Raw genomic sequence first — 27,464 nt, forward strand, 5'->3', positions numbered from 1 at the left:
ATACCACCCCACACTATCCGGAAACACTTCCCGAGAGGTTGCTGCAGGGGATGGAAGGCCGGCAGCATTTAATGGGCCCCCTGCTAATGAGAACTGGGCTAATCAAAGACTGCCTTGAAGAGAAAACCAACCCACGAATGGCCAAGCTCTGGCACTGTCAGGTTCAGGGACGCTGCATCTTTGGATGCAGAAGTCTTTGGATGAAAACCAGAGGTTTTCAACCAGACACGAAACCAGCACCATGAACCATGCGGCCATTTAGTGCAGCTCACAGGTTCGTGCTAAATGTGCGAGTCCACGCGCAGAAGTGGCCACTGAGAGTGCCCAGGCACACTTTTGTGTCAGAAGGGGCTAGTGCCTCCTGTCCGAGATACACGGGAAGGAAAGCGCCCACTTCTTGGTCTCTGACAGCCACCTTCAGACGACAACAGGACACACAGCAGCCAGGCACCACTTCCTCAGGAACCAAGCACGGCTCACAAGCCCCGAGGAGCTGCATCTGTGTGTGTGGCAGCACCCTCTCCCAAGGCCCGGGTACCAAGGCACTAGCGCACAGCGGAGGCGGCCCCCAGACCGACCCCCACCTCTGTACACCCTCCTTTCAGGGAGTTGCAGAGAGCGAGAAGGTCTCCCCTCAGCCTCCTTTTCTCCAGGCTAAACAGCCCCAGCTCCCTCAGCTGCTCCTCATCAGACTTGTTCTCCAGACTCCTCACCAGCTTCATTGCTCTTCTCTGGACCTGCTCCAGCCCCTCAGTGTCTTTTTTGTGGTGAGGGGCGCAAAACTGGACACAGCACTCGAGGTGGGGCCTCACCAGTGCCCAGTACAGGGGGACGGTCACTTCTCTAGTCCTGCTGGCCACACTGTTCCTGATACAGGTCAGAACGCTGTTAGTCCAACCTGGCCTTGCGTCCCGGGATTCTGGGTTTGTTGGGTTGGAGTTTGGGGTGGATTTTGGGTTTTTTGATTTGGCTTTTGGATTGGATGTTGAGTTTCCTGGACTGGATTCTTTTTGTTGGATCTTTCCTGTTGGATTTTTGGGGTTGTTTTTTTCATTTATTTAAGTTGTTTTTTGGGGTTCACGTTTTGGGGTTGGATTTTGGGTTTAATTATGGGTTGGTTGGTTGGAATTTTGGGGTTTGATTTTTACCCCTGTGCAGGCGTGTCAGGCAGCCATTGTGACATGACAGTGACAGGGCCAGCGCTGAGTGTCTGGCGGTGGTGGCATGGCAACCGCTGATGTGCTGCCCGCAGTGGTGGGGCTGCCATCGGCAGGGACATGTTCAAGCAGGTCAGGTTCCTCCAACGCCATCCAAGCTGGCCTTGAGCCCTGGGATTTTGGGTGGGTTGGGTTGGATGTTGGGGTGGATTTTGTTTTGTTGGGTTGGATTTTGGATTGGATTTTGGATTTTTTTGGGTTGGATGTTTGGGGTTGGATTTTTTGGGTTGGATTTTGCGTTTTTGGGTTGGACTTTTGGGGTTGGACTTTTTGGATTGGATTTTTGCTGTTAGTTGGGTTGAATTTTGGTTTGGGTTTTTTGGGGATTGGGTTGTTTGGAGTTGGGTTTTGGACTTTTTTGGGTTTGATTTTTTGGGTTGGATTTTGGGGTTGGGTTTTTTGGGTTTGATTTTTACCCCTGCATGGGTGTGTCAGGCAGCCATTGTGACATGACAGTGACAGGGCCAGCGCTGAGTGTCTGGCGGTGGTGGCATGGCAACCGCTGATGTGCTGCCCGCAGTGGTGGGTCTGCCATCAGAAGGGACATGTTCAAGCAGGTCAGGTTCCTCCAATGCCATCCAAGCTGGCCTTGAGCCCTGGGATTTTGGGTCGGTTGGGTTTGAAGTTGGAGTGGGGTTTTTTTTAATGGTTGGATTTTGGCTTGGATTTTGGAATTTTTGGGCTTTACCTTTTTTGGCTTGGATTTTTTGGGCTTGGATTTTTTGGGGTGGATTTTATGTTTTTTGAGTGATATTTTGGGTTGGATTTTGGGTTTTTCAGGTTGGATTTTTGGGCTTTGATTTTTGGGGTTTGATTTTTCGGGTTGGATTTTTCGGGTTGTTTGGGTTGAATTTTGGGTTGAATTTTTTTTTTGTTTGGGTTTTTTGGGGTTGGGTTTTTGGGGGTTCGGTTTATGTTTTTTTGATTAGATTTTGGGTTTTGGGGACTCGATTTTTGGGGTTGGGCTTTTTGAACCCTGGGATTTTTAGTTGTTTGGAGTGGATTTTGGGGTGGTTTTGGTTGGGTTTTTTTGGGTTGGGGGTGTTTGGGTTGGGTTTTTCTTTTTGGGCTAGATTTGCTGGGGTTGGATTTTTGGACTGGGCTGTCCCCAGGGCCCTCCATCCCCCATGCGTTTAAACTTGGCTGTCTGATACCAACCAAATCCCTTTGATTTGGCTGAAAATAAAAGTATTCCAGTGCTTGACAAACCTTTCAGTGAAGAAATGTTTTTCCTACTATCCAATCTAAATCTTCCCTGGCACAACTCCTGGCCATTTCCTCTTGTCATGTAACTCATTACTTGGGAGAAGACACCAACAGCCACCTCGCCACTTCCAAGCCTGTAGTGCTGCATTGGGTTTTCGTGACCCAAGTGTAGGACCCGGCACTTGGCTGTGTTGAACCTCAGGCCACTGGCCTCTGCCCATCGATCCAGCCTGTCCAGATCCCTCTGCAAAGCCTTTCTACCCTCAAGCAGGTCGACACTGCCAACCAACTTGGTGTCGTCTGCAACCTTATTGAGGGTGCACTCGATCCCCTCATCCAGATCATTGATAAAGACATTAAAAGGAACTGGCCCCAGTTGTAGGCCCTGGGGAAAACCACTTGTGACCAGCTGCCACCTGCATTAAACTTTGTTCACCACCACTTTGGCCACTCTTTGGCTCAGCCATCCAGCCAGGTTTTCACCTGGCATAGAGTACTCCAGTCCAAGCCACGGGCAGCCAGTTTCTCAGGGAGAATGCTTTGGGAAATGCTGTCAAAGGCGTTTCTAAAGTCCAGGTAAAGAACATCCACAGCCTTTCCCTCATCCACTAAGTGGGTCACCTTCTCATAGAAGGAGATCAGGTTTGTCAAGCAGGACCTGACTTTCATGAACCCATGCTGACTGGGCCTGATCACCTGGTTGTCCTCATGTGCCACATGATGGCACTCAGGATGATCTGTTCCATGATCTTCCCCACACCGAGGTCAGACTGACAGGGCGGTAGTTCCCAGGATGCTCCTTCTGGCCGTTTATGTTGATAGGCGTCACCTTTACTAACCTCCACTTAACTGGCACCTCCCCGCTTTGCCAGGACTGCTGATAAATGATGGAAAGCGGCTTGGTGAGCATCTCCGACAGCTCCCTCAGTACCTGTGGGTGGAACCCATCTGGCCCCATAGATTTGTATATGTCTAAGTGCTGTAGCAGGTCCCTCACTATTCCCTTTGGATTATGGGGGCTTCATGCTGCTCCCCATCCCTGTCTTCCCGCTCAGGGGCTGAGTACCCAGAGAACTGCTGGTCTTACTACTAAAGACGGAGGCAAAGAAGGTATTAAGTACCTCAGCCTTTTCCTCATCCATTTTCACTATGTTTTCCGCCATATCCAATAAAGGATGGGGATTCTCCTTAGCTCTCTTTGTGTTTCTAATGTAATCATAGAAACATGTTTTAGTGTCTGTTATGACATTAGCCAGGTAAAGACCTAGTTGGGCATTGGCCTTTCTAATTTTTTCCCTGCATAACCTCACAACATCCTTGTAGTTCTCCTGAGTTGCCTCCCCCTTCTTCAAAATGTCATAATCTCCTTTTTTCCCCTGAGTTTGAGACAAAGCTCTCTGTTTGACCAGGCCAGTCTTCTTCCCCAGCTTGGTTTTAGGCACATGGGGATGGCCTGATCCTGCGCCTTTAAAAGTTCCTTCTTGAAAAACGTCCTGCCTTCCTGGACTTCTTTTGCCCTTCAGGACTGCCTCCCAGGGGACTCTGTCAACCAGGCCTCTCAAAAGGGCAAACTAAGATAACCAGGTCCGAAGCCCAGAGAGTTATTGCCATTAGGCACCTCCTGATGGTGGAGGGAGGGGAAGCCCAAAAGAAGGAACTCCGTGACACTGGTATGGTTCAATAGTTTGCATCCAAGCTGCAGTGTTCAAGGGCAGATGGTCAGTGGAGGAAACAATGCTTCAGGAGGTTAAAAGAAGATGAGACAGAGCGAAAGAGTGTAGAAGGACGAGAAAAGAGGTTCATGGGGACATTCGGGCACAGGCTGGAAGGAAAACAGAATGGAGAAGAGAATCATCTGAGAGCAAGAAGACATCCTTTGATGTACAAAGAACAAAGTTATTAAGGGAGTTAGAGTAGGACTTCACTAGAAACAGTAGGTAAGTTATTGCACATGCACTCTTTACCCAAGAGTCTCTTTACAGTAAATGGAGACCACAATTGGTGTTTCTCAATCTAGTCTTTTTCCTCTAGTTCTTCCTCTAGTCTTATTTAAATACATCATTTAGGATACGCTAAAAGGAATTCTATTGGAAGAGAAAACACCTCAGAAAGTGGAGAAAGTGGCATGGAGAGAGTGACAAATGAGGAGACGTGGGAAGTAAAGGTAAGCAAGACAGGGAGGAGGGAAAGGTCCTCAGTCACTGACCACTTTCTCGCTGAAAACCAGTTTTGGTAAATCATTCTGGCTGTGAGGGGGAAAAACGAAAGAAGATTTAAAAAGCAACACAAAAGAGGGGAAGGACCAAAAGGGAAAAGCTATGGGCTTGCTTCTTTCAGGAGCCTCACCTTTACCTTCCCGTCCCTGACGGTTACAGCCCTGACCAGCTCTTCCCTGTTTGTAAGGAGGAAGTCCCACAGGGCACTTCACCTCATGGCATCACAGTCACCCTTGTAAGGAAGACATCCCCAATGAGCTCCAAACCCCTCCTGGGTGGTTTGCACCTCACTCTCTTGCCCCTTCAGCAAATGCTGGGATAGTTTAGGTCGGCCATGAGGACCAGGGCCTGCAAACATGAGGTTTCTTCCAGGTGTCTGAAGAAGGCCTCATCTGCTTCCTCTTCCTGGTCAGGGGATCCATAGCAGACATCCACCCACCACAGCGGTGCCCATGTCCTGCCCTCTCGTGCTGGCCCTTCAGCTCTCAGTTGACTCATCACCTCCCCCCAGGCAGAGCCCCACGTGTTCCTGCTGCTCTCTCCCAGAAAGGGCAACTTCCCCTCTGGGTCCAGACCTATGGCTTGACCAGTACCAGACCCACAGTTTCTCTAGGAAGGAGTATTTGTAGTGCCCTGCAACTCCTCATGCTGTTCTCTTGTGAGAGACACCCCAGTCAAGATGAGCCAGCTGCGTGCAAACATTAAAAGCTGAGTAAATGGTGCTTCAGTCCACCGGGACCTTGAGAAACTCTGGGATTCGGACAGTGGAAGTCACTTGAAGTTTTACAGGGAGAAGTGGTCAGTCCTGCCTTGGTGGGTGCTGGGGGGGAAGGGGGAGAATAAGCCCATACATCAGCACAGGCTGGGACCTGACGGGCTGAGCAGAGACTCTGAGGAGAAGGGCCTGGGCACTACGAGGGATGCCCTACGAGCCCGTAGAGTAGGGACACTAAGAACAAGGCCAGCTGCATATGGGGCTGCATTAGGAGGAGCGTGGGCCACCCAGAGAACCTGAGTTCTCATCCCCCTCAACTCAGCACCGGTGTGGCCCCACACATGTGGCTGTGTCCCAGTGTGTCGCTCCCCATTTCTGAGAAGTAGTGATGAACTAGAGAGTGCTGAGTGGAGGTCTGCCAAGGTGGGGTTCGGGACCTCGTGCACGTGACCTGTGTGGGGTCTTAGTTCAAAGGCCCATTTAATGCACACATCCTGGAGTTCCCACCATCTAAAAAGACATAGGATTGCCCCTGGGATACTCTCCGTACAGTGCTAGACCACATGAACAGCGTTTCAAAACATACATTATGAAGTCGGAGTGCCTTTCTTACTGGGATCATAACAGACCAACACTTCCTAGTGAAAAATCACTCTCTCAGCACCCCTGGATGCAAACCTCTGGACCCGTGGACTGGTAAGGGTGTAGTTTGCTCCAGTAACCCTTGACTTGATCCCCACCCACTGCTGGTTGCTCTCCTCCAGAGTCCTGCCTCAAAGCACCAAGGCCTGGGAGACCTCGCTGCTGGTAACTGAGGCAAAGAGGACATTGAATATCTCAGGTCTAGTCCTACTCCTACTGAATTCGACAGCGGTCCTACATTATTCCCTTTTCTTCGTTTAACTGTTCCTGAATTACCTAAAGCTCATCTCGGTGCCCTGGAATTCCTATTTGAGTTTCAGTTGAGTTTTGATATGCACCACTGCTGGATCTGGAGGATGCTGCCATTTCACTTGGCCAAAGGGCTTTCCCACCAGGCTCATTCATGATCCCTGAGACGATGCCCTGTCTCTATGAACGGCTCCAGCAGAGCTTGCGGTTATCTAATAATAAGACCAAAAAAGGTGATATTTCGATGTAACTTTGAGAGGAGAATTAAAAGTTCTGGAAAGAAGTGTCTCTGCCCAGCTGAGGGAGGGAACATCAGTGGTGACTTCATCCTGTTTCCCAGCAGGTTCCCCTGGAGCCCCAGGGACACCTGGAGGGAGCCCCGAGGGGGCAGAGAAAGGGCTGCCTTGGGCTGGTCCTCTGCTGCTGAGCTGGGCTGGGCTCCTGGCATGGAGGGAGCTGATGGCAAGCGGGCAGCGCTGCAGAGAGACAGCTCTGCCCAGGAGCAGCTCCTCTGCCAAGCGCAGCAGGGCTGAGGGCACTGCCTGCAGGCAGCGAGGGCAGAGGAGGGAGGCAGAGAGTGTAAAGGCAGTCTGGGGTGGGAGGAGAGAGGAGAGCTCGCTTGGAGAAAGATCTTCACAGCCCTGAACAGGGTAAGTCTCTGGCTGCAGGGCAATGCAGCTGCGGTTCCTGGAATGATCTCCCAAAGCTGGCACATCCCACAGCCTCTGGGATCTATCAGGAGGTCTCTCACAGTTTCTCCAGCGTAGAGGAAAAGGACTTGCTTTGGAGCAGGGCTTCCCTGTGGCTCTGTCAAAGGGACAGGGCACATCAGCTGCCTTCACCCGGGGATGGCTGCAGTGTGAAGGTGGGTGTGCAGCCAGGGGTGCCCAGGGCTGTCCTTCAGAGCAGGGTCCCTTCACCCAAGGGTGCTTTGTGCCGTGGCAGGGACTTATCTCCTGTCAGGATCAGCTCTCCGTTTACCTGAGGAGCTCCCAACAGCAGTGTGGGGAGAAGCTGTGGGGGGAAGAGGCAACTCCTGGCAGGAGAGTGTCCTGCTGTCAAGGGGGTGCTGCGTGGGGCAGGGCTGCTCTCAGCTGCAGTTCACCCCCAGGACATTTCCCAGGGGATTGTTTGAGGGAAAGCTCAAGGCAGGAATTACGTTACAGATAAGGAGCTTTCCTGCGTTTGTGTTTTTATTTTCCTAGTGAGAGGGTGGGGAGGTAGAACAAGGGATACATGTATAGGGAGCTCTCAAGTGGGAAGAAGTCAGTGAGACTCCTGAGCTGTAGCTTTGAGTGATCAGTAGGTCTGCCAGGAACCTCCTGGAGTGCCTTCAGCCACTCCTCTGCCCATGGGCAGCACCAGCATCAGCTCTGCTGGACCCATCGGGGTTGTTCTGACCTGCCCTTTTCCACCTGCAAACAGGAACGTGAACCCGGCCAGTGCCCGGCAAACAGGCAGGTTTCTGTGGGGCCAAGGGGAGCGCACAGGGGTTGGGATGGGGTCTGTGAGAGCTGACAGGGAAAAGACATGGGACAGGGAAACACCTCCCAGGAGGAAAATCTCCCGGCAGCAGAGCTATGATCAGGGAATGAGAGGAAAGAGAAACCAGAAATGCTGTGGGAGGAAGGATTCAGAAAACTCTGTATGATCCCCTCCAATGCAGACCCCTTCCCCTGAGCAAGTGTCTCCATGGGAATGAAGTGTCCAAGCTCTCCTCTAACCCGTGGGGCTGTGGGCAAAGTAGTCTATGTGGCTGGGGAATGAGCTGACTCTCCCCTTCTGAGATACCATCACTAGGACACTTGGGTGTCTCCTTGGGGTGTCCTTCCAAGCACTGCGCTGCCCTCCAGGATGCCAGTCTGTCCTGGAGCATCCTGGTGTTACCTGAATGCCCAGTGGAGAAGCGCAGAGACGCTACGACCAAGGAAAGGCTGCTGGGTTTGTGAAACGAGCCATGTGTGTCCGTGGCGAGAAGTGGGGTGCTGAGACCTTGAGAAAAGGTGAGACGCTGAGCTCTCGGCAGTGGGTTTCTCTGCTCTCAGCAGCGCCTGGTGTCTTTTCAGGTCTACATGTGAGTGTGATTCCCCTCTGTCTCAGAAAGGCACAAGCAGAGGGCAGCTGGGAACAAGACAGAGGGACAGGCCAGCTCCCCTCGCTCTGCACTAACCCTCAGACAATCCCCTGGCCTGGCAGGACTCCCTTTGCTGTCCCTGAATGCAGCAGAAATGGTGAGGGTTTCTGAAATCCAAGAGAATCTCCTGCTGAGACAGGAGAGAGCTGTATAAGAACCTCTCTCCAACACTCTTGCAACTGTGGTTTCATGGCAATGGGAGTGCAGAGACTGACAAGCCCTTTTTTCACGAGGAGAGGTTTATCTGAGAAATTGGGACACCAGGACTGCCCACCCCATTCCCACGAATCTGCTGCTGCAGAGCAGGGCTGACTCCTGGGCATCCGGCGGGCAGAGGTCCCGCTCCTCCTGGCACACCTGGACAGAACCAACCAGAGCTCCAGCCACAGAGCTGAATGAAGATCTGACAGAAATGGAAAAGCAGAGCAGAGCGTGAGGTATGAGAACTGGTGTTGATTTTTCTCAGAAAAGTCTCCCCTAACTTGTCACTGTGCTTTCCTCCTTGTTCAGTGCTCCACACCAAAAGGCACCAAATGTCCAACAGCAGCTCCATCACCCAGTTCCTCCTCCTGGCGTTCGCAGACACACGGGAGCTGCAGCTCTTGCACTTCGGGCTCTTCCTGGGCATCTACCTGGCTGCCCTCCTGGCCAACGGCCTCATCATCACGGCCATCGCCTGTGACAGCCGCCTCCACACCCCCATGTACTTCTTCCTCCTCAACCTCTCTGTTCTCGACCTGGGCTCCATCTCTGCTACTCTTCCCAAATCCATGGCCAATTCCCTCTTGGGTACCAGGGCCATTTCCTACAAAGGATGTGTTACACAGGTCTTTTTTTTCTTTTTCTGTGCTGTAGCAGAGTTTTATCTTCTCACCATTATGGCCTATGACCGCTACGTTGCCATCTGCAAACCCCTGCACTACGGGACCCTCCTGGGCAGCAGAGCTTGTGTCCACATGGCAGCAGCTGCCTGGGGCAGTGGGTTTCTCTATGCTCTCCTGCACACGGCCAATACATTTTCCCTGCCCCTCTGCCAGGGCAATGCCCTGGACCAGTTCTTCTGTGAAATCCCCCAGATCCTCAAGCTCTCCTGCTCACACTCCTACCTCAGGGAAGTTTGGCTTCTTGTGGTCAGTGCCTGTTTAGGCTTCGGGTGCTTTGTGTTCATCGTGCTGTCCTATGTGCAGATCTTCAGGGCCGTGCTGAGGATCCCCTCTGAGCAGGGACGGCACAAAGCCTTTTCCACGTGCCTCCCTCACCTGGCCGTGGTCTCCCTGTTTGTCAGCACTGCAGTGTTTGCCTACCTGAAGCCCCCCTCCATCTCCTCACCATCCCTGGATGTGGTGGTGGCTGTGCTGTACTCGGTGGTGCCTCCAGCCGTGAACCCCCTCATCTACAGCATGAGGAACCAGGAGCTCAAGGATGCCCTCTGGAAATTAATGACCAGGTTATTTTCTGCAGCAATAAACTGTCTCCTGCAAATCACTCGTAATTCATTATACGCCAAGCCCATCTTCTATAGGTTTGGTTAGGGGTTAGGTAACTGTGTGTTAGGTTTGGTTGAGGGTTTTGGCTTTTTCTTACTTTTTTTTTTTTAAAAATTATATACTTTTGTCCACAAATAAATGTCATTATTTGAGATTTTTTTTTTTACTACCTATCTATCCAAATTTCTGAGACTCACAGAGTCATGCCCAAAATCCTTCTTCTCAGGCCTTTTCTGCACGGGTAGAGCTGCAGGGGTAGAGCCTGAGCGCCGAGGAGGAGGGGAAAGAATCCCAGTACTTGCAGAGCACCAGCACTTGCTCTTTCCGGGGCTGCTCTATTTTCACTTCTGCACTCGCCTTCTGAGCCCCTGTGTTGATCTAAGGCCTGAGTGCTCTGGCAGCTTGGTCATGGTGCTGCTGTGTAGCAGCTCTGTGATCACAGGCACGGAGAAGCAATGGGCACCTCTGAGAAAAAGCTCGTCTGCATAACAGAGTTTCCACCATGAAAGGGGATCTGCTCAGGGCAGTGCAGGAAGGATTAGGTCTTCTTCCACAGTTGCTGTCAAGAGCGTTCCTTCAAACGTGCCCTGGTGAGGGATGCCCAGTAAAGAGGTAAAGAGTGTGCGTGTGCAGGGTGAGGGCACACACAACAGTGTCCTTGCACAGCCACACCTCCAGGGACAGGACTGAAGGACCAGCAGAGCGGGGTCTGGTCTGTGCCTTTGTTTGCTGGACACCCCGGGGAAGCTGTCCCAGGGCAATCGTCACAGAACAGACACCTGAAACCACCATTTGCAGAACTGGACGCCTACGCAAACCCAGAGAGGATGTTTGTCTGCCTGTGGAGAGACACCGAATAACGAGGTCAGAAGTCCCTGTTTGCATGGTTCAGAGGAGATTTCGGCATGCACACCGTGTGCATGTGGGGACATGAACCCGAGAGAGCACAAACACCAGCAGCTGTTCTTAGAAATGCCCAAAAGTGCTGTGGGACAGGCCGTGTCCCTTCATTGGAGAGTAACGTCCCCTGGGAAACCCCCTGAATGCAGCACTGGGATGGGCTTCCTTGACCCCAGGTCCCTGTGTCCATTCCTCACGCCGTGGGGCATCTCAGAGAGGTGCCGAGCAGGGAGACACAGCGCGGGGCTGAGGTGCTGCCGGCCTCTGGGAGTGGCAACAGGAGGCCATGGAGTCTGCTGCAGGGCCTCTGCCCGTGCCAGGGAAGGACTCGTGTCTCTGAGCAGCCCTGCCAGAGCCCTGACAGTGCCGTGTGTGTCTCCAGGAACACCTGTGTGCTACCTCACCCTCCCCTCTCTTCATGGCCTGTCCCTTTGATTACACGGTGTGACAGAAGCACCTCTGTGGAGCATCTCCCCTGTGCAGTCCGAAAGGGTTCTGCAGGCGTGAACGGCATTGCCCTCTAGAAGATGGCATTTCTCACCTCTCACAGAGCACAGAGCACGTCTAGGGAGTAGGAATGCAGTGAGAGGCGCACACCCTCCATGTTTCACCTCTCTGAACGTCCTTCACAATATTTTTAAGCACCTGACAGAGAAGCAAATGCCTTTAGTACGAGATGTCCTCAACCTTCAGAAAAATTCTCGTCCTCCTCTCTCTCATGACCTGCCCCATGACTGTGGTTGGGAACACCCTCCTCATCATGGGGCTGCCTCTGGAAAACTTGTAAACCTGCTCCAGCTCCACCACTCTGACTGTCCCCTGGCTGGGGACAGCACAATCTCTGCTCACAGCAATGGTAGTGCTCTTTCCTGCACCTTTGGCATGTACAGAGTGTTTCCTGCTGGTGGCCCCATCCTACGATGACGACTGGGCTGTATGCCACCCCCTGCTCTCTGCAAGGCTCAGGAACTGGAAGGGTTGTCTCCAGAAGGCGGCTGCACCTTGGCTAGGGGGATTTCTGTCATCTACAGCAATCATATCCTTCTTGTCCCAGTTGTCCTGGACAGATGTCTGGACCAGATCTGGTCCAGATGTCCTGGAACACTTCTTTGTGGGGGTGAAATACTGGAACAGGTCACCCAGAGAGGTTGTATGTACCCAGTCTCTGGAGACATTCAAAGTCAGGTTGGACAGGGCCCTGAGCAACCTATCTAATTGAAGATGTCCCTGCTCCCAGCAGGGGGTTGGACTAGGTGGTCTTTAAAGGTCCCTTAAAACCCAACCCTGTTTATGATTCTGTGATTCTGTGGGTTTACACCAATGCTGAAACTCTCCTGATGTGAAACCATTACATTCATCATGGACTTTGTTTTCATAACCTGCTTTTTAGACCCATTCTTCCCCTGCCTGCACTTGGGGGCAGCTCTCCTGCCCAGCATGGGCAGGCAGAAGGCCTTCTCCACCGGCTCCTCTGCCCTCCCTGGAGCCACTCCTTTCTGCGGCACCCCCACCACTCTCAGTGGGATGCCCAGAACAGCCCTCCTGAGAGAGTTTAACAAAGCCCTGTTTCAACACGCACCTCACCCCTGCTCGATCCTCTCATCTACAGCCTGAGGAGAAGGAAGGATGGGGGTTGGGAGGAACTGACAGAAACAGCTTAGGAAAGCTGTCGGCTGCCGAGAGATCCCGTTGGAGTCGTGGGCTTGTAGGAAGAAATCACTTCTGGTTTTCTTCTGAAGCGGCCCCCAAGGATCTGGACAGCGAGTATTGTGTCCTGGGCACTCCTCTGGCAGCGTGTCATAGTAAGAAGGCTTTTGGTGTCATGGAGATGGAGAAGGCTGGCCAGTGCCATTGTGAGACCTCTCTCCAACACCTTGGAAAGGCCAGAGCCATCTGAGCGCCTTGGAAAAAGCAGAAATGAAACCAGTTTTCAAAAAAGCAGGAAGGAGGATTGGGACAATGACAGACTGGCCAGCCTCATCAGGGAAGGGATATGACAAGTCCTCCTGCAGCCATCTGCAGGCGTTTGAAGGACAAGAAAGGGATGGCAGAAGACATGTGGGAGCGAATAGAAGGGGTTGTTGTGTACCCGGACTTTAGCAAGGCTTTGACATGGTTTTCTGTAGTCTCCTTATAGCCAGGTTGTTGACAGCCGGCCTGAAGAAGTGGACGATGTGGTTTGTGGAAAGCTGTCTGAGTAATGACAGAGGGACATCATCTGTGGTACAAAGTCCTTCTGGAACCCACTTACTAGTGGCATCCATCAAAGACCAGCCCTTGACAACTACTATGGAACATTATTATCTCTCCGTATGATGGCAGACAATGCACTTTCACCTCCTTTGTAGATGATGCCAAGCTGGGGGAGCCCTTGAGGAATGTCACCCTGTTAGCACTGTTGGTAGCAGGAGAGTTGGGAAGGATGACTGTGGTGGGTTAAACATGGCAGGGCACGGAGGGTCGGAAGGGAGAAGCGTAGAGGGATGGCACCTTTGGGAATGAGCGCACAGGAGAGGTGACCCAAAGCTGACTAACAGAGTACTCCATCCCACCTGCATCTTGCTCAGTATAAAAGCTGAGGGATCACAGGGCTCAGGCTCTTTTTTCAGTGTCAGATGCCAGCTGGAGGAGCGGTGCTAGAGGAGGCTGGGAAGCAAAAGCGTGGTTGTGATGTGACAATTCAGGGCAGCACTTGGCCAACGGCTGATCCCAGGGAAATGGTGCTGGAGCCACGGTGGTCTCGCTGTGGCCAGGACAATAATGGCCCCTCCGAGTGGGGTGGGGGCCTGGGCTGGGGCACAACGAGATGCCCTGAGCAGGACAGGGACAAAACGGAATGCCCCAAGTGGGGCAGGAGGCAAACTCCCTGTCCTGAGCTGAGCAGGAGGAACTCAGTGCCCCGAGCAAGAGTGGGGAAAACTAGAGGACGCAGGCGGTGCAGGGGCCCAACTGGCGAGCTCAAGGAGGGCAGGAATAGCAACCAGCTGCCTCGTTGGGGCAGAAGCAACACTTATTGCCCTCCAGGCAGGTCGTGGGGTAAAATGAGATGCTAAAAAGCCACCCACAAATGGCTATTGGAGCAGCAGGGTGGGAGAGCAGATGGGTGGGGGCCTGGCAGCCACCCAAGGTCCACCCAGTGCAGTTGCTCAAGGGGGTTCTTTGGTAGCACTAGTTCAGAGTCAGTCTGTGGCTGGATCCTGTGGGGTAGATAAAATCACAGAATCGGGGAATTATAGGGGTTGTAAGGGACCTCTGGAAATCATCTAGTCCACCTCCCCTGCCAGAGCAGGCTGAGCTAGAGCAGGTTGCACAGGAATGCGTCCAGGTGGGGTTTGAATATCTCCAGATACAGAGGCTACAGCACCTCTCTGGGCAGCCTGTCCCCATGCTCTGCCACCCTTGAAGTCAAGAAGTTCTGAACCTGTCAGACACCAGGTGCTTTGCTACAGGATTCTCACAGACGCAGTCCTGTACCTGGGAAGAGTGGAAAAGAAGTCCTCAGCCCCCCGACTGTGCCGGCCAAAGCTGTGAAGGGGCTCGCTGACAGCCCTGGGCAGGTTTTTATGCCTGGGGCTGGTGCGGCTCCAGGCAGAGGCGGGAGCTCTGTGGGCAGATGAGCAGCCCTTGGCCAGCAGTGCCTGGGGCAGCCCAACAGCTGCCGGCTGGTGGCTGCAGGAGGTGCCCCAGCTGTGGTGGCTGAGGGGCCACAGTGTGTCCCCGTGCATGTGGGGGTGGCCCCTGTCACAAAGGGGCAGTGATGCCGCACCCACCCACTGCTTGTGAGCTCACCTGGCCAGGGCTTGGCATCCTCAAGAGCGGGCCAGCCAAAGCTCCTTGGGCTGAGCTGGCCTTGGGACAACTCGGCTGCTTCCTTTGCCACTTGCTTGGCTGCTTTTTCCCAACCATTCATCGTTTACTGCCCACTTCTCCTCACCTTCCATCCTCTTCTGAAGGTAATGATGATTTGACCTTCAGGACAGATCATACAGGAGGCAGATATGGGATCGAAGTATCGTCTGGTCTATACCTTCGGAGCTTTAGGATGAGCTGTTACAGCTTTATAGGCTGGCCAGATACGCACTGTGGGTAGAGTTCCTATTTGCTAATTGTTATTTCTTTACCATATCCTAGGGTGGGTAAGTAGGGGGTGGCAGTCTAGTGTGAGCCTTTCGAATCCATAGAGAATGAGAAGCCCATCCTGACGGATGTAGTAGGAAGGGAGACAGCAAACGAGTACAGCAAAGGCAGCTGTTAAGGCAATGGCTGAAAGCCGGTCCCTCCTGTGTCCAAGGGGACAAAGTGTGGGGTGGAGAACCAGAGGGCTCTGCTGCTAATGGCAGCCAGAGGGAAGCAGCAGGTCCTCTTCAGAGAAGGTGACACCCAGTGCAGTCTTCCCAAAGGGCCTTGGTAACTGCTGTCAGTTGGAGTCCTGCGACAGGGACAGCAGGGCCGTCAGCTGCAGCTCTGCAGCGGCTGGAACTACCACTGAAACGGTGCTGGTGGCGGATGCTGTTCTCTGGGTTTAGTTTGGGATTTTTTGTAATTTATTTTGTTGAAGTGCAACTATTTCTTTGCACTCAGGTGTCAGGATTAGCACTGATCTTCTCTTTCTGGAGTATGTCCTGGCATCCTTCATCATCCAGAGATTTCCCTGCTGTTCCTGAAGAGGAGCGATGGCCTCAATGGGGCCACCCATCACTCCTGTGAGTGCCGACTTCACCATCAGGCTTGGACTTTGTGAATCCCCAAAGGCAAGGGACGTGGCTGGTGCTCCGTCCCTGAATGGTGATGTACCGGCAATCGAGAGGGAATTCTGGGGTGAGTCAGTCATGACTTATGAGCCAGTTTTGACATCTCATGTCATGACTTCTCATCATGATGAGACATGAGGGGTGCCCCCATCCATCCCCCACGTCCATTCAGCACCCAAGCACATCATCAAGGCCTTTCAGCCTTCAGTTCCCTGAGTGTGTTCTGCACTCCAGTTTGGGAAGAAAAGGCCTATTTTCGCCCATGACAATCAGGAAACTCCCTTTTATTGCAGAGATACCACAAAGGAGGCCAGCATTACCATGGTTCCATCCCATCTCCTGAGTGTTCCATCCCATCTCCCATGCTCAGTATAAAAGCTGAGGGATCAAAAGGTCGGCTCTTTTCTTCAATGGCTGTCTTTGTTCAGTGACTGATCCCTGAGGAGGACCCTGTTTCTCTGACTTTGATCCTGACCTGTGTGTTCCTGAATCTATATCCGATATCCAGTTCCTATCTGGTGCTGAGTCCAGTCCTTGACTTCCCCAGTGCCTGCCATTGACATCTCCCTGGGAGCCTGAAACGGTTTTGTGTGCATTGTATCTATTTCATTATTTCCTTTATATTTTATTATTAATATTTCATTAATGTAACTACTTCAATGAACTATTACTTTTTTATTACAGTAACCATTTTTTTCTAAACTCATAAATCTTTTATCTCTTTTCTGTGTCTCCTTGGAATGAGAGGTGGGGGAGAGCATCTGTCATCTCACCATTGGCCAATCTGCCCCAAACCACGACAGCCCTCCTGTCCAGCTGGTTTTTACCCATCTATTTATCCATCCATGCAGACCATAGTGTGCTGACATTGAACATTGTGGGGGATGATGCTGAAAGCCTTGCTGACTTCCAGGTAGAAGACAATCATTGCTCTTCCTTGCCCAGAAATCCTCTCCTTTCTTCAGAAAACGTAAAAAGGATGGCCAGGAAGAAGCTACCTTGGGTAAATCCAGGGTAAATCACCTTCTCTTTCAGACACCCAGAAAGGGGTGTCACAGTGGGGCACAGCCTTCTGTTACCCTGCTCATCCTTTGGGCCTTTTTGCAAGGTGCATGCAATGTTTGGGTTCTTACAGTAATCAGGGAGTTCCCTCAGACTCCGTGACCTTTCAAAGATGATGGAGAAGGGCCTCACGGTGACACTGTCCTGCTCGCTCAGGTCCTTGGGAGCCTGCCCCTCCAGCCCCATAGGCTGGTAAGGACTATGTTTGCCCAAGTGACACCTGAATTGATCCGCATTCACTGCTGGTTATTTTCTTCCAGACTCCTGCCTTGAGGAGCAAAGGGCTGAGAGACCTTGCTGGGGAAGACTAAGGCAAGGGGGATACAGTATCTCATATTTCTCTACACCTGTTCTTACTAAATTCTCCAGTGGCCACACGTAATCTTTGGGTTTTTTCTTGCATTGGTCTGGAAGTACTAAGAGATCCTCTTGATGTCCTCGAAGCTCTTGCAAGGGTCAACACTAAGGAAGATTTGGCTCCTCTAAAGCCATCCCTATTTCTAAATTCCTGCATCAGTCCTTGCATCCACGTTCCTTCCTTAGCCAAGCTGCTCTCCTGAAATGTCTGGTTGTTTTCCGGCTTATGAATGTCGACAGTTCTTATGCTTGGAAGATGCTTCTCTGAAAGACCAACTGTACTGAGCTCTGCTGCCTTTGAATACTGCTGCCCATGGGCCTACCACTGAAAGTCCCCTGAAGAGGCTAAAATCTTCTCCCAGTATTTCATGGTCCCTACAGCCAAAGCTGACACTGGTTTTCGCATCCCTGATCAGCACTTCCTCTTTTGCAAGGACTGGATTGGAGTGAGCATCACCTTTGTTGGTCTGCGCCTGTGCAAAGAAGTTGTCCAAAGAGACCCCAACACCAGCTGGACAGTATGCATCCTGCCATGCTCACCTGCCAGTGAGTGTCATTAAAGTCTCCAATAGCACTTGGAGTCATGGATCTGAGGACTTCCATGGCTTGCTTAAGCAAACCTTTCTCCACTTCCTTACCCTGATTGCAGGTGCTTTGTCTCTCACGAGGGTGTCACACTAACAGGCCTCTCCTTTGACCCTCACTCACAAGGGCTCACGCAACCTGCTGCGCATCCCATAGAGGAGCTCCACACATAGAACAAGCTCCTGCACATGGAGGGCATCTCCCTCCTCATCTTCCTGGCCTGTCTCTCCTGAAAAGCCCCTATGCACCATGGCAGCACCACTGTGAGCTGTCCCACCACCCCTTGCCACTTATTCCACCAACGTACAAACTCTAGGATGGCACATGGGACTCCAGCTCCTCCGGTCTGTGCCCCAGGCTGAGGGCACTGGTGCACATTTGGTCTGCAGCACCTGAGCTGGAGCACTGGGGCCAAGCTTGGACTTGTCCCAGGCAAACCCAGTACCAAGTGCCCAAGACCCCACACCTGCTAATGCTGTGCTCGAGACCAGAGACATACTGGATGCGACGGCAGGCGGCAATGTGAAGGCACTAAACGAGGAAACGCTGCTCCCTACAACACCAGAAAAGCCAGGCTGGGCTCTGTAGCCCTGGAAGAAGCAGGCTTTGTTGTCTGTAGTGTTGCTGAAGACCTGTGCTGGAGGTGAAGCTGATCTCCAGGATGACAAGGTGCTGCTCAAAATGTCCTTGCGTGTGGATAAGCTGTGATCCAGGAACACTGTGAAAATCATTCACCTGTGTCGACTGTCTCATCAAGGGCCTCAGGAAAGGATTGTTGAAAGAAGAACTGGGAGAGTTTGGGAGCAGCCAAATCATTTGAGGCCCCAGTGTGATAGGCTTCCTGTCCATGACCTTCTCTGCATCAGCTGAATGGAGATGGGTGAGACCGTGCCTCACTGCAGTGGTGGGTTTCAGTCGCTGATCCACGGAAACTGAACGTGCCTGAGATGCCACATAGGCTTGCACAAAGGAACCAAATCGGCCTGCAGTGCCCTCTGAGGTGTCCCTCACGCATCTGCTCTGAACACCAATGGCTTTCCCACAGGTCCTGTGCGGTCCCTGCCAGCCTGTGCTGGAGAGCGCTGGCATCTCACTTAGCACCACAGGCCTGTGTTTGGCCATTGAGAAGCTTCCTGAATTGGGTTAAGCAATGTAGGGATGTCCCTGAAACAACTGCCATTACAGTCAGTGGAGAGCTAGGAACTACAGCTGATGGAGAAGAGAAAGAGAGGGACTTAGGTCCATTTGCTCAGCTGATGACCTCTGTAGGCTGCTGTAGATATAAGGAAAAGGAAAGTTTTTAGTTGTCTTAAATGTAAACACCTGCTGTCATTTCCATCTGCCAAAGGAATTCCTCACAAGGCTCCAGGATGGTGCCCCCCGATGCTGCCTTGTCTCTCAGCATTGCCACATTAGAGCTTGCAGTCACCTGCAAATGTCTTGGACAAGCTCTGGTGTCACCTCCAATGTCACCAGGTGTTTCCACCTGAACAACACCCTCAATCTCCATTAAGTAGCCTGAGAGCTGAGACAAGGAGCTCCCATACAGCTGCCTGTGTTTGTGCACACCTGAACTGAGGCAAGAAGAATCCCACCTCCTGTGGGTTTGTGGAAGGAACAAGAGGGAGTCCTCTCCTAGCCCAGGACTTCAAACCCAGGATGAGATGCCTCAAATGATTCAGCTGCATCACTGCACTCACCAGGGGTAAAGAGCTGTGTGGGTGTCCTGTCTAATGGTGAGACAAGGAAAGGCTATTGTCATGCCTAACTCTGTCTCTGGTAATAGAAATGACACAGCTGGAAAGAAGTGTCTCTGCCCAGCTGAGGAAGGGAACCTCAGTGCTGACTTCAGCCTGTTTCCCAGCAGGTTCTCCCGAAGCCCCAGGGACACCTGAAGGGAGGCCAAAGTGGGCAGAGAAAGGGCTGCCTTGGGCTGGTCCTCTGCTGCTGAGCTGGGCTGGGCTCCTGGGACAGAGGGAGCTCATGGCAAGCGGGCAGCACTCCTTCCACAGCACTGCAGAGAGACAGCTCTGCCCAAAGCGCAGCAGGGCTGAGGGCACTGCCTGCAGGTGCCGAGGGGAGAGGAGCAAGGCAGAGATGTTAAAGGCACTCTAGGAGCGGGGGGATAGCTGAGCTCTCACTGCGGGAGGAATCTTCACAGCCCTCTATATGGTAAGTCTCTGGCTGCAGGGTACTGAGTTTGGTGTTCTTTGGAGGACATCCTAGACCTGGTTCATCCCGCAGCCTGCAGGACCTGGCAGGAGGATTCTCAGAGATTCCCAAGTAGAGGAGGAGGACGTGCTCTGGAGCAGGGCTTCCCTGCTGCACTTCAGTAGGTCGGGGCACGGTGGTTTCCTTGTCTTTGGGATGACTGCAGGGGTACCAAACTGGGTGTGCAGCCAGAGGAGCCCAGGGCTGTCCTTCCGCAGACGGTCCCTGCACCCCGGGGGATCACTGCCAGGGTATTTCCAAGGAAGCTTTTCAAGAGGCTGGTCAAAGTGGGGATTACCTGAAAGGGAAGGAGTCTGTGCTTTGAGATGAGTCACCTTGTTTGGCTGGGTGGACAGTGGGAGATGGGACTTTATTTTCCCACTCTTGCGAAGGCACGGGGTCGCCCACTCCCTTTGAGTTCTCTGAGCCGCCCCTTTGCCCCTGTGCAGGCAGAGATGCCCTGGAGCAGTTCCCTGCTGCCAGGAGGTGTTTGCAGGGCAGAGCTGAGCACATCGCAGGTGGGATGGAGTTCTCTTTGTGTGAGCACTGCAAAGGAGGAGACCTGGGCACAGAGAAGCGGTTCCCAGCAGAGACAGCTCCAGGCAGCAGAAACATTGTCAGAGAGGGAGAGGGAGGAGATCCCAGAAACGTGAGGGGAGGGGGGATTCGGGCACCCCCCTGCCATCCGCTGCAGTGCAAGCACCTTTCCTGCAGCCGCTCCCAGGTCTCCTCTCCCACACAGTGCAGCCCCCCACTCTCAGCGTCACAAACACTCGGCCATCACTTTCTTTCCCAACAGCTCAACCAACAAAGAGGGAGATGGGGATTCAGCTTCAGCTGAGACACAAGCACTTGGGTCCTGCCATGCAGATGTTTGCATGGAGGAAAAGCAGCCAAATCCCCTCGCGGACTTTGGAGCCAGGCACCAGAGTGTGCCTGACTGGAAAAGACCTTTTAGGACACCCCATCTTAAAGACATTTGGCTCTTTCCCTGAGGGGGCCCTGCTGAGCTGCAGGCTGCCCTCCAGAAGGTCACAACTCTGCCATGGCATCTCTGTGTTTTCTAAGTACCCGACAGAGAAGACACCACAGCACTAAGGCCAAGGAGATGCCACGGGACGGCTGTAGGTCGGCAGCTGCAATGAGGCCTCTGTGTCCCTGGCTGGGAGGGGAGAGATGAGATTCCTCTGCTCTCAGCAGTGTCCTGGTCTTCTGGGGGGAACACCTGGGTGTTACTGTCCTCAAGTTCAAAAAGGTGCCTGCCCAGGGCAGCTGGGAGCAGGGCTGAGGGACAGGTCAGCTCTCCACACTCTTCACTGAGGGACAGTCCCTTTGCCTGCCAGCACCCACAGGATTTCACTTGGAGTGCAGCAGGAATGCTCCAAAACTCCTCAGCTCTTGTGTGACAACCGGAACAAAATCCACAGAACAAATTCCCCTCAACTTTGCTCTGCCGTCGGGTGAATTAGGAGTGACAATGCTGAAAAGCTCTTCGATATCAAAAGTGGATGTAGGCTAAGATCACCCCGTCTTCCTATCGACCAATTGCTGTAGGCAGGACTGAATCCTGCAGAGCCCCCTGCTCCCAGCGGCACCCTCAGCCAGCACCAACCACAGCTCATGAAAGGGAGCTGCCAAAGGTCTGCTTGAAAGGGGAGAGGAACTTTCAGAAGTCTTTCTGAGAAACTGAATAGACTTTGGTCTCTTCTTTGAACAGGTCCCCATGTCCAGAGGACAAATATCCAATGGCAGCTCCACCACCCAGTTCCTCCTCCTGGCATTCGCAGACACACGGGAGCTGCAGCTCTTGCACTTCGGGCTCTTCCTGGGCATCTACCTGGCTGCCCTCCTGGCCAACGGCCTCATCATCACCACCATCGCCTGTGACCACCGCCTCCACACCCCCATGTACTTCTTCCTCCTCAACCTCTCTGTTCTTGACCTGGGCTCCATCTTAACCACTGTCCCCAAATCTATGGCCAATTCCCTGTGGGGCACCAGGGACATCTCCTATGCAGGATGTGTTGCCCAGGTCTTTCTGTTTGTCTTTTTCATTTCAGCAGAGTTTTATCTTCTCACCATCATGGCCTATGACCGCTACGTTGCCATCTGCAAACCCCTGCACTACGGGACCCTCCTGGGCAGCAGAGCTTGTGTCCACATGGCAGCAGCTGCCTGGGGCAGTGGGTTTCTCCATGCTCTCCTGCACACGGCCAATACATTTTCCCTACCCCTCTGCCAGGGCAATGCCCTGGACCAGTTCTTCTGTGAAATCCCCCAGATCCTCAAGCTCTCCTGCACAGACTACTACTTCAGGAAAGCTGGGCTTCTTGTGGTTAGTGTCTGTTTAGGCTTTGGTTGTTTTGTGTTCATCGTGCTGTCCTACGTGCAGATCTTCAGGGCCGTGCTGAGGATCCCCTCTGAGCAGGGACAGCACAAAGCCTTTTCCACGTGCCTCCCTCACCTGGCCGTGGTCTCCCTGTTTCTCAGCACTGTGTTCTCCCTGTGTTTCTTCTCCCTGTGTTCTCCCTGTGTTTGGGGTTAAGCTCACTGTACTATTGGGTTCCGTGGACCAAATGTTCTGGTTTGAAAGGCTCTCTTCTTGTCTCCAGTGGTACTGGAGATGGTGCATGAGCTCCCGATTACCTCCTCAGGCTGCTTCACATGTGTCAGGACTTATGGCATACAGCAGGCTCTATGGAAATGAATTTGGACGTGTGAGGAGAGGATGGGGACTCACCACGTGCCCTGAGCTGGGAGTGAATGAAGACACAGGAGATGAAACATCCACAGAGGTGAAGTCCCCCACAAGCAAAACACTAAACTGAGGTATGCACAAACAAGGACTCTGCAATGCCCAGAAAGTCAGTGTGGATCCGGTAGGCGTGGGAAAGGGAGGCTGGAGAGGTGTGGGAGCTGCCGGAGGACCCTCAGGGCCAAGGAATGTCGTGCTGTCCTGGGGAGCGGGGCTGATGTGAGCAGAGGAGGGGGCAAATTCACTCAGGGTTGGGGGTCACCTCAAAAGGCTATCAGGAGAGGCAGTGACTAGCCTGTTTTCCTCATTGCCTTGAGGCCAGCACTAGCCTGGGGCTGATGGGGAGGCTGAGCTCCTTGTCTGCCCCCCAGGGGCTGTGTGCCCTTCAGAGGAGCTGGGGCTGTGGAGTGAGTGCCGAGAGCTCTGCAGCAACTGTGGTGGGCACTGCTGTGGGACCAGCCCAGACTGGGCAGCTGTGCTTGGCTGGGCAGAGGAGAGGGCAAGGGCTCTGCAGAGAGATGAGGAACAGCTGGGATGGGCTGGTAAAAGCCTGGGAGAGGAAAATGTCAGTGTAGAGCTAAGTTGTGTGAGTGTGCAGGGTGTGGGCACTCCAGGTGTGGCCTCACCAGTGCCAAGGAGAGGGGAAGGTCACCTCCCTCCATCTGCCAGCAATGCTTTTCCTGATGCAGCCCAGGAGGCTGTTGGCCTTTGTCATGGTGGTGCATTGCTGGCTCATGCTCAGCTGTTTGTCCTCCAGGACCCCAAGGTCCTTCTCTGCAGAGCCACTATCTAGCCAGTCAGCCCCCAGCATGATGCCCACAGTGTGCCTAGATCACAAGCTGTCCTCCCCCAGGGACTTTCTCAGCAGCAGCTTGTCCTTCTTGCAGATCAGCTCCACCTCTGCCATAGGTCCCACAGTGCTTCAGAGTAACCTGGGACAGCAAACCCCTCTCCTGCCAGGGCTGCGCAGCCAAGGCCTGTTTCTCTCTGGCCTTGGGGACTGCAGCTTTTACTCTCGTTGTGGGAATCTCATCCATCGTTTTGTGTCCACCTGCCATCCACTCCAGCATGCCTCTGCAGGGTTTCTGGCAGGAAGTGTGGCCTGTGGGGGACCCACACCGGAGCAGGCTGCGAGTGCACATTCCTGGCTCACGTTGAGCTTCTCATCCACCAGCACACCCAAGTCCCTCTCCTCAGGGCTGCTCTCAAGCCATTCTCCACCCAGCCTGTATTTGTGCCTGGGATTGCCCCGACCCACGTGCAAGACCTTGCACCTGGCCTGGTTGAACTTCATGAGGTCCACACAGGCCCATCTCTCAAGCCTGTCCAGGTCCTTCTGGATCGCATCCCATCCCTCCAGCTTGTCAACTGCTTCACACAGCTTGGTGTTGAAACAAAGAACTCTACACAACAGCACTTGGATACTGTGAAGTCCGTGTTCTTTATTCGGCTTTCTTGTTGCCCTTGATGCCTCTGGCCAGATTTGACTCTCTCTGGGCTTTAGCTCTCCTGACATGATCCATGGCTGCTTGGACAATTTCTCTGTATTCCTCCCAGGCTACCTGTCCTTGCTTCCACCTTCTGTAGGCTTCCTTTTTCTTTGATTTACCCATGGTAAGTCCATGCTGATGGTTCTTAGCACAGCTGCCAAATGGGCCACACTGATGCACAAGTGGAGCTGGTACTGCCAAGAGGCAGAGCTGGTCAGAGATGTGAAGACCAGTCTCAGCCTTGGCTGTAGTGACCATCAAATGGTGGTCTCCCAGATCTCCAGGGGAACAGGGAAGGAGAGGAGCAGAGCACAGGCCCTGGACAGTAGGGAAGGAGGCCTACTGAGGGCACTGGCAGGTGGGCTCCCATGGAAACCATGTCAGGGCCCTGAAAATATCCACAGGCCTTCATGGCCCTGAGCAGCTTCACCTGGGGCCTCCTCCCACCCCTCTGTCCCTCAGCTCAGGATCCCCTTTAAGCCCAGGCCTGAGGTTCAGCCCCAGCTTGATCTACGCTGTAGGTGTAAAGGTTCTCCAGACACAGCCTTGCCTGTCCATGGACCTTGTTGGTTTGCTCTTGCAGGCTGACTTCCCAGCTTGATTCTTTATCGGGTGGACCACGAAAGAACTGCCATTCACTGAGCGGCCCTCCAAGTGCCAGACCCCAGCTGATTCACAGGGGCCTAGGGCCTTTCTGCTTTCTTTCTTCATGTCACTTGGTCAGGTTTGGGGAGGAGAGGAAGAAAAGCATGTGAGGTTTCTGGGTGCCAATGACTGAAAGTGGGAAGCAGAACCATCCCATGTGAAGTGATTTAAAGGCTAGGCTAGTTCAACACTCTTATTTTCAACTCCTTTCTTGGAGGCCTTCAACCTTCCACAGGAATCTGGAAGCTCTGAGATCCCTCCATCTCACTCTCTTTTAGCAATTAAGTTGATAGTAACCAAGCCAGAGGCTTTGTTTCCATTCTCTTTACAGCCTAAATCACCACTTGGTCTGGAGATGTGGAGAAGTTTGTAGAAGAACAAGAAAGACAAGAAAGTGGCTGCTCCCAGGAATCTCAGGAGGCATGGCATACTGATAGCTTTGTTCAGGAAGCTGGTCAAATGCCTCAAGGCATGACCAATGCTGGTCAAATGTTGCTCAAGGCTTTATCCCGTAGGAGATGGAAAACATCCAAGGACAGAGATGGCACAATGTCACTGGGAAACCTCCTGCAATGCTTGGATGCCCCCACAGAGAAAAAGATTTTCATTTTCTTTGTCCTGAACCTTCCTTATTTCAACATCTGACCATTGTCTATTAACCTCCTGCCAAGCACCACTGTCACAAGCCTGGCTCCATGGCCCTGAAAATGTCCCCATAGGGACACACAGGCTGCTATGAGCTTCCCAAGACCTTCCCTTCTCCAGGCTAAAGAAGGCCCTTCCCCTTCAGCCCCTAAGCATCTTGGTGGCCAACCGCTGAACTCGCTCCCAGCTATCACAATCTTCCTTGCTGTGATGTGTTGACCATGGCCAATAGCCAATAGCCCAGCAGCCACACAGTCGCTCACACTTTCTTCCCCATTCACAAGTGGGACAAGGAAGAAATAAAGTGTGAAAAGTTTGGGGTCAACATAACAATTTAACTGGTGAAGAGAAGAGATTAAAAAAACCTCAACAAGTGAAACGGAGACCATCACTCAACACCTCCCACAAGCAGACTAATGCCCAGCCAGTCTCCAAGCAGCAGACTCCTTAAACAATAAAAAACCCCACCATCTTCCTCCTGTGCCTCAAGCTTTTATTCCTGAGCATGAGGTCATATGGTATGGAATATGCCTCTGGTCAGTTTGGATCAGCGGTCTTGGCTGGGTCCCCTCTCAACTTCTTTCTCACCTCCCACCTACTCACTGGAGGGAGCAGAACAAAGAAACAGAGAAGGCCTTGACACCATGCAAACTCTGTTCAGCAATGCCCAAAACACTGGAGTCTTCTGAGTTTTCTCAAGTCCCACGGGCATAGGAAACAGCCATCCTCCGGGACTTCTTGTGGTCTGGTCCAGAAGAGAAGCCGTGCTGGGCTGGCCTTTTTCCTTTAGGAGAGTTAGACCAGCAGCCCATGGAGGACCCCGGTGGAGCAGGCTCCTGGCAGGACCTGCTGCCCAAGGAGAGGAGCCCATGCTGGAGCAGGTTTTGCAGCAGGACCTGTGGCCTGTGGGGGACCCACACTGCAGCAGTCCACGCCTGAAGGACTGTACCCTGTGGAAAGGATCCACGCTGGAGCAGTTTGTGGAGAACTGCAGTCAGTGGGAAGGACCCACATTTGGGCAAGGTCAGAAACGAAGTGTTATGAACTGACGGCAACTCCCATTCCACAACCCCCCTGTGCTACTCTGGGCAAAGGTAGAAGAGTTCAAGTGACCATGAAATGATAGAGTTTTCAATTCTTGGTGAAGTGAGGCGGGGAGCCAGCAGAACTGCCACCTTGGATTTCCGAAGGGCAGACCTTAACCTGTTTAGGAGCATGGTTGAGAGTGTCCCTTGGGAGGCAGTTTTGAAGAGCAAAGGTGCCCAGGAAGGCTGGTCATACTTCAAGCAGGTGCTCTTAGAAGCACAGGAGAAGGCCATCCCCATGTCCCGAAAGACGAGCCGACGGGGAAGAAGGCCAGCCTGGCTAAATAGAGAGCTTTGGCTGGACCTCAGAAAAAAAAGGAAGGCTTACATTCTCTGGAAAAGGGGCTTAGCAACTTATGAGGATTATCAAGATATAAAAAAGCTATGCAGGGGGAAGATTAGAAGGGCCAAAGCTCAATCAGAACTCAGCTTGGCCACTGCAGTTAAAGACAACAAGAAGAGATTTTTCCAGTATATCAACAGAAAAAGGAAGACTAGGGAAAATATAGGCCCACTGATGAATGAGACGGGTGCCCTAGTGGTGGAAGACACAGAGAAGGCAGAGTTACTGAATGCCTTCTTTTCTTCGGTCTTCACTGATAAAGCCGTCCCTCACGCATCCCATACCCTGGAGGCAAGGGGGAAGGTCGGGAGAGAGGAAGACTTTCCCTTAGTTGAGGAGGACCGGGTCAGAGACCACTTGGCCAAGCCGGATGTTCATAAATCCATGGGCCCTGACGGGATGCACCCGTGAGCGCTGAGAGAGCTGGCAGATGTTATCGCTAGACCGCTCTCCATTGTCTTTGCAAGGTCATGGGGAACAGGAGAGGTGCCTGAGGACTGGAGGAAGGCTGACATCACTCCAATCTTCAAAAAAGGCAAGAAGGAGGACCCAGGGAACTACAGGCCGGTTAGTCTCACCTCTGTCCCTGGGAAGGTAATGGAGCGACTCATTCTGGATGTCATATCCAAGCACGTAGAGGAACAGGAAGTTATTGGAAGTGGTCAGCATGGATTTACCAAGGGCAAATCATGCCTGACCAATCTGATAGCTTTCTATGATGTTATAACGGGTTGGCTGGATGAGGGGAGAGCCGTAGATGTCATCTACC

The 27,464-nt window shown here is 52.8% G+C and overlaps 1 protein-coding gene across 1 annotated transcript; it reads left to right on the forward strand.

Moving 5' to 3' along the window:
* Positions 1–8,912: 8,912 nt before the first annotated feature.
* Positions 8,913–26,379, forward strand: LOC128903295 (olfactory receptor 14J1-like). Its single transcript, XM_054187310.1, has 2 exons — positions 8,913–9,755; positions 26,362–26,379. Exons 1-2 carry the CDS (start codon positions 8,913–8,915, stop codon positions 26,377–26,379), a joined length of 861 nt encoding a protein of 286 aa, XP_054043285.1.
* The last annotated feature ends 1,085 nt before the right edge of the window (positions 26,380–27,464 follow it).

The sequence above is a fragment of the Rissa tridactyla genome, unplaced genomic scaffold (genome assembly GCF_028500815.1).
Source record: "Rissa tridactyla isolate bRisTri1 unplaced genomic scaffold, bRisTri1.patW.cur.20221130 scaffold_29, whole genome shotgun sequence".
Classification (NCBI taxonomy): domain Eukaryota; kingdom Metazoa; phylum Chordata; class Aves; order Charadriiformes; family Laridae; genus Rissa; species Rissa tridactyla.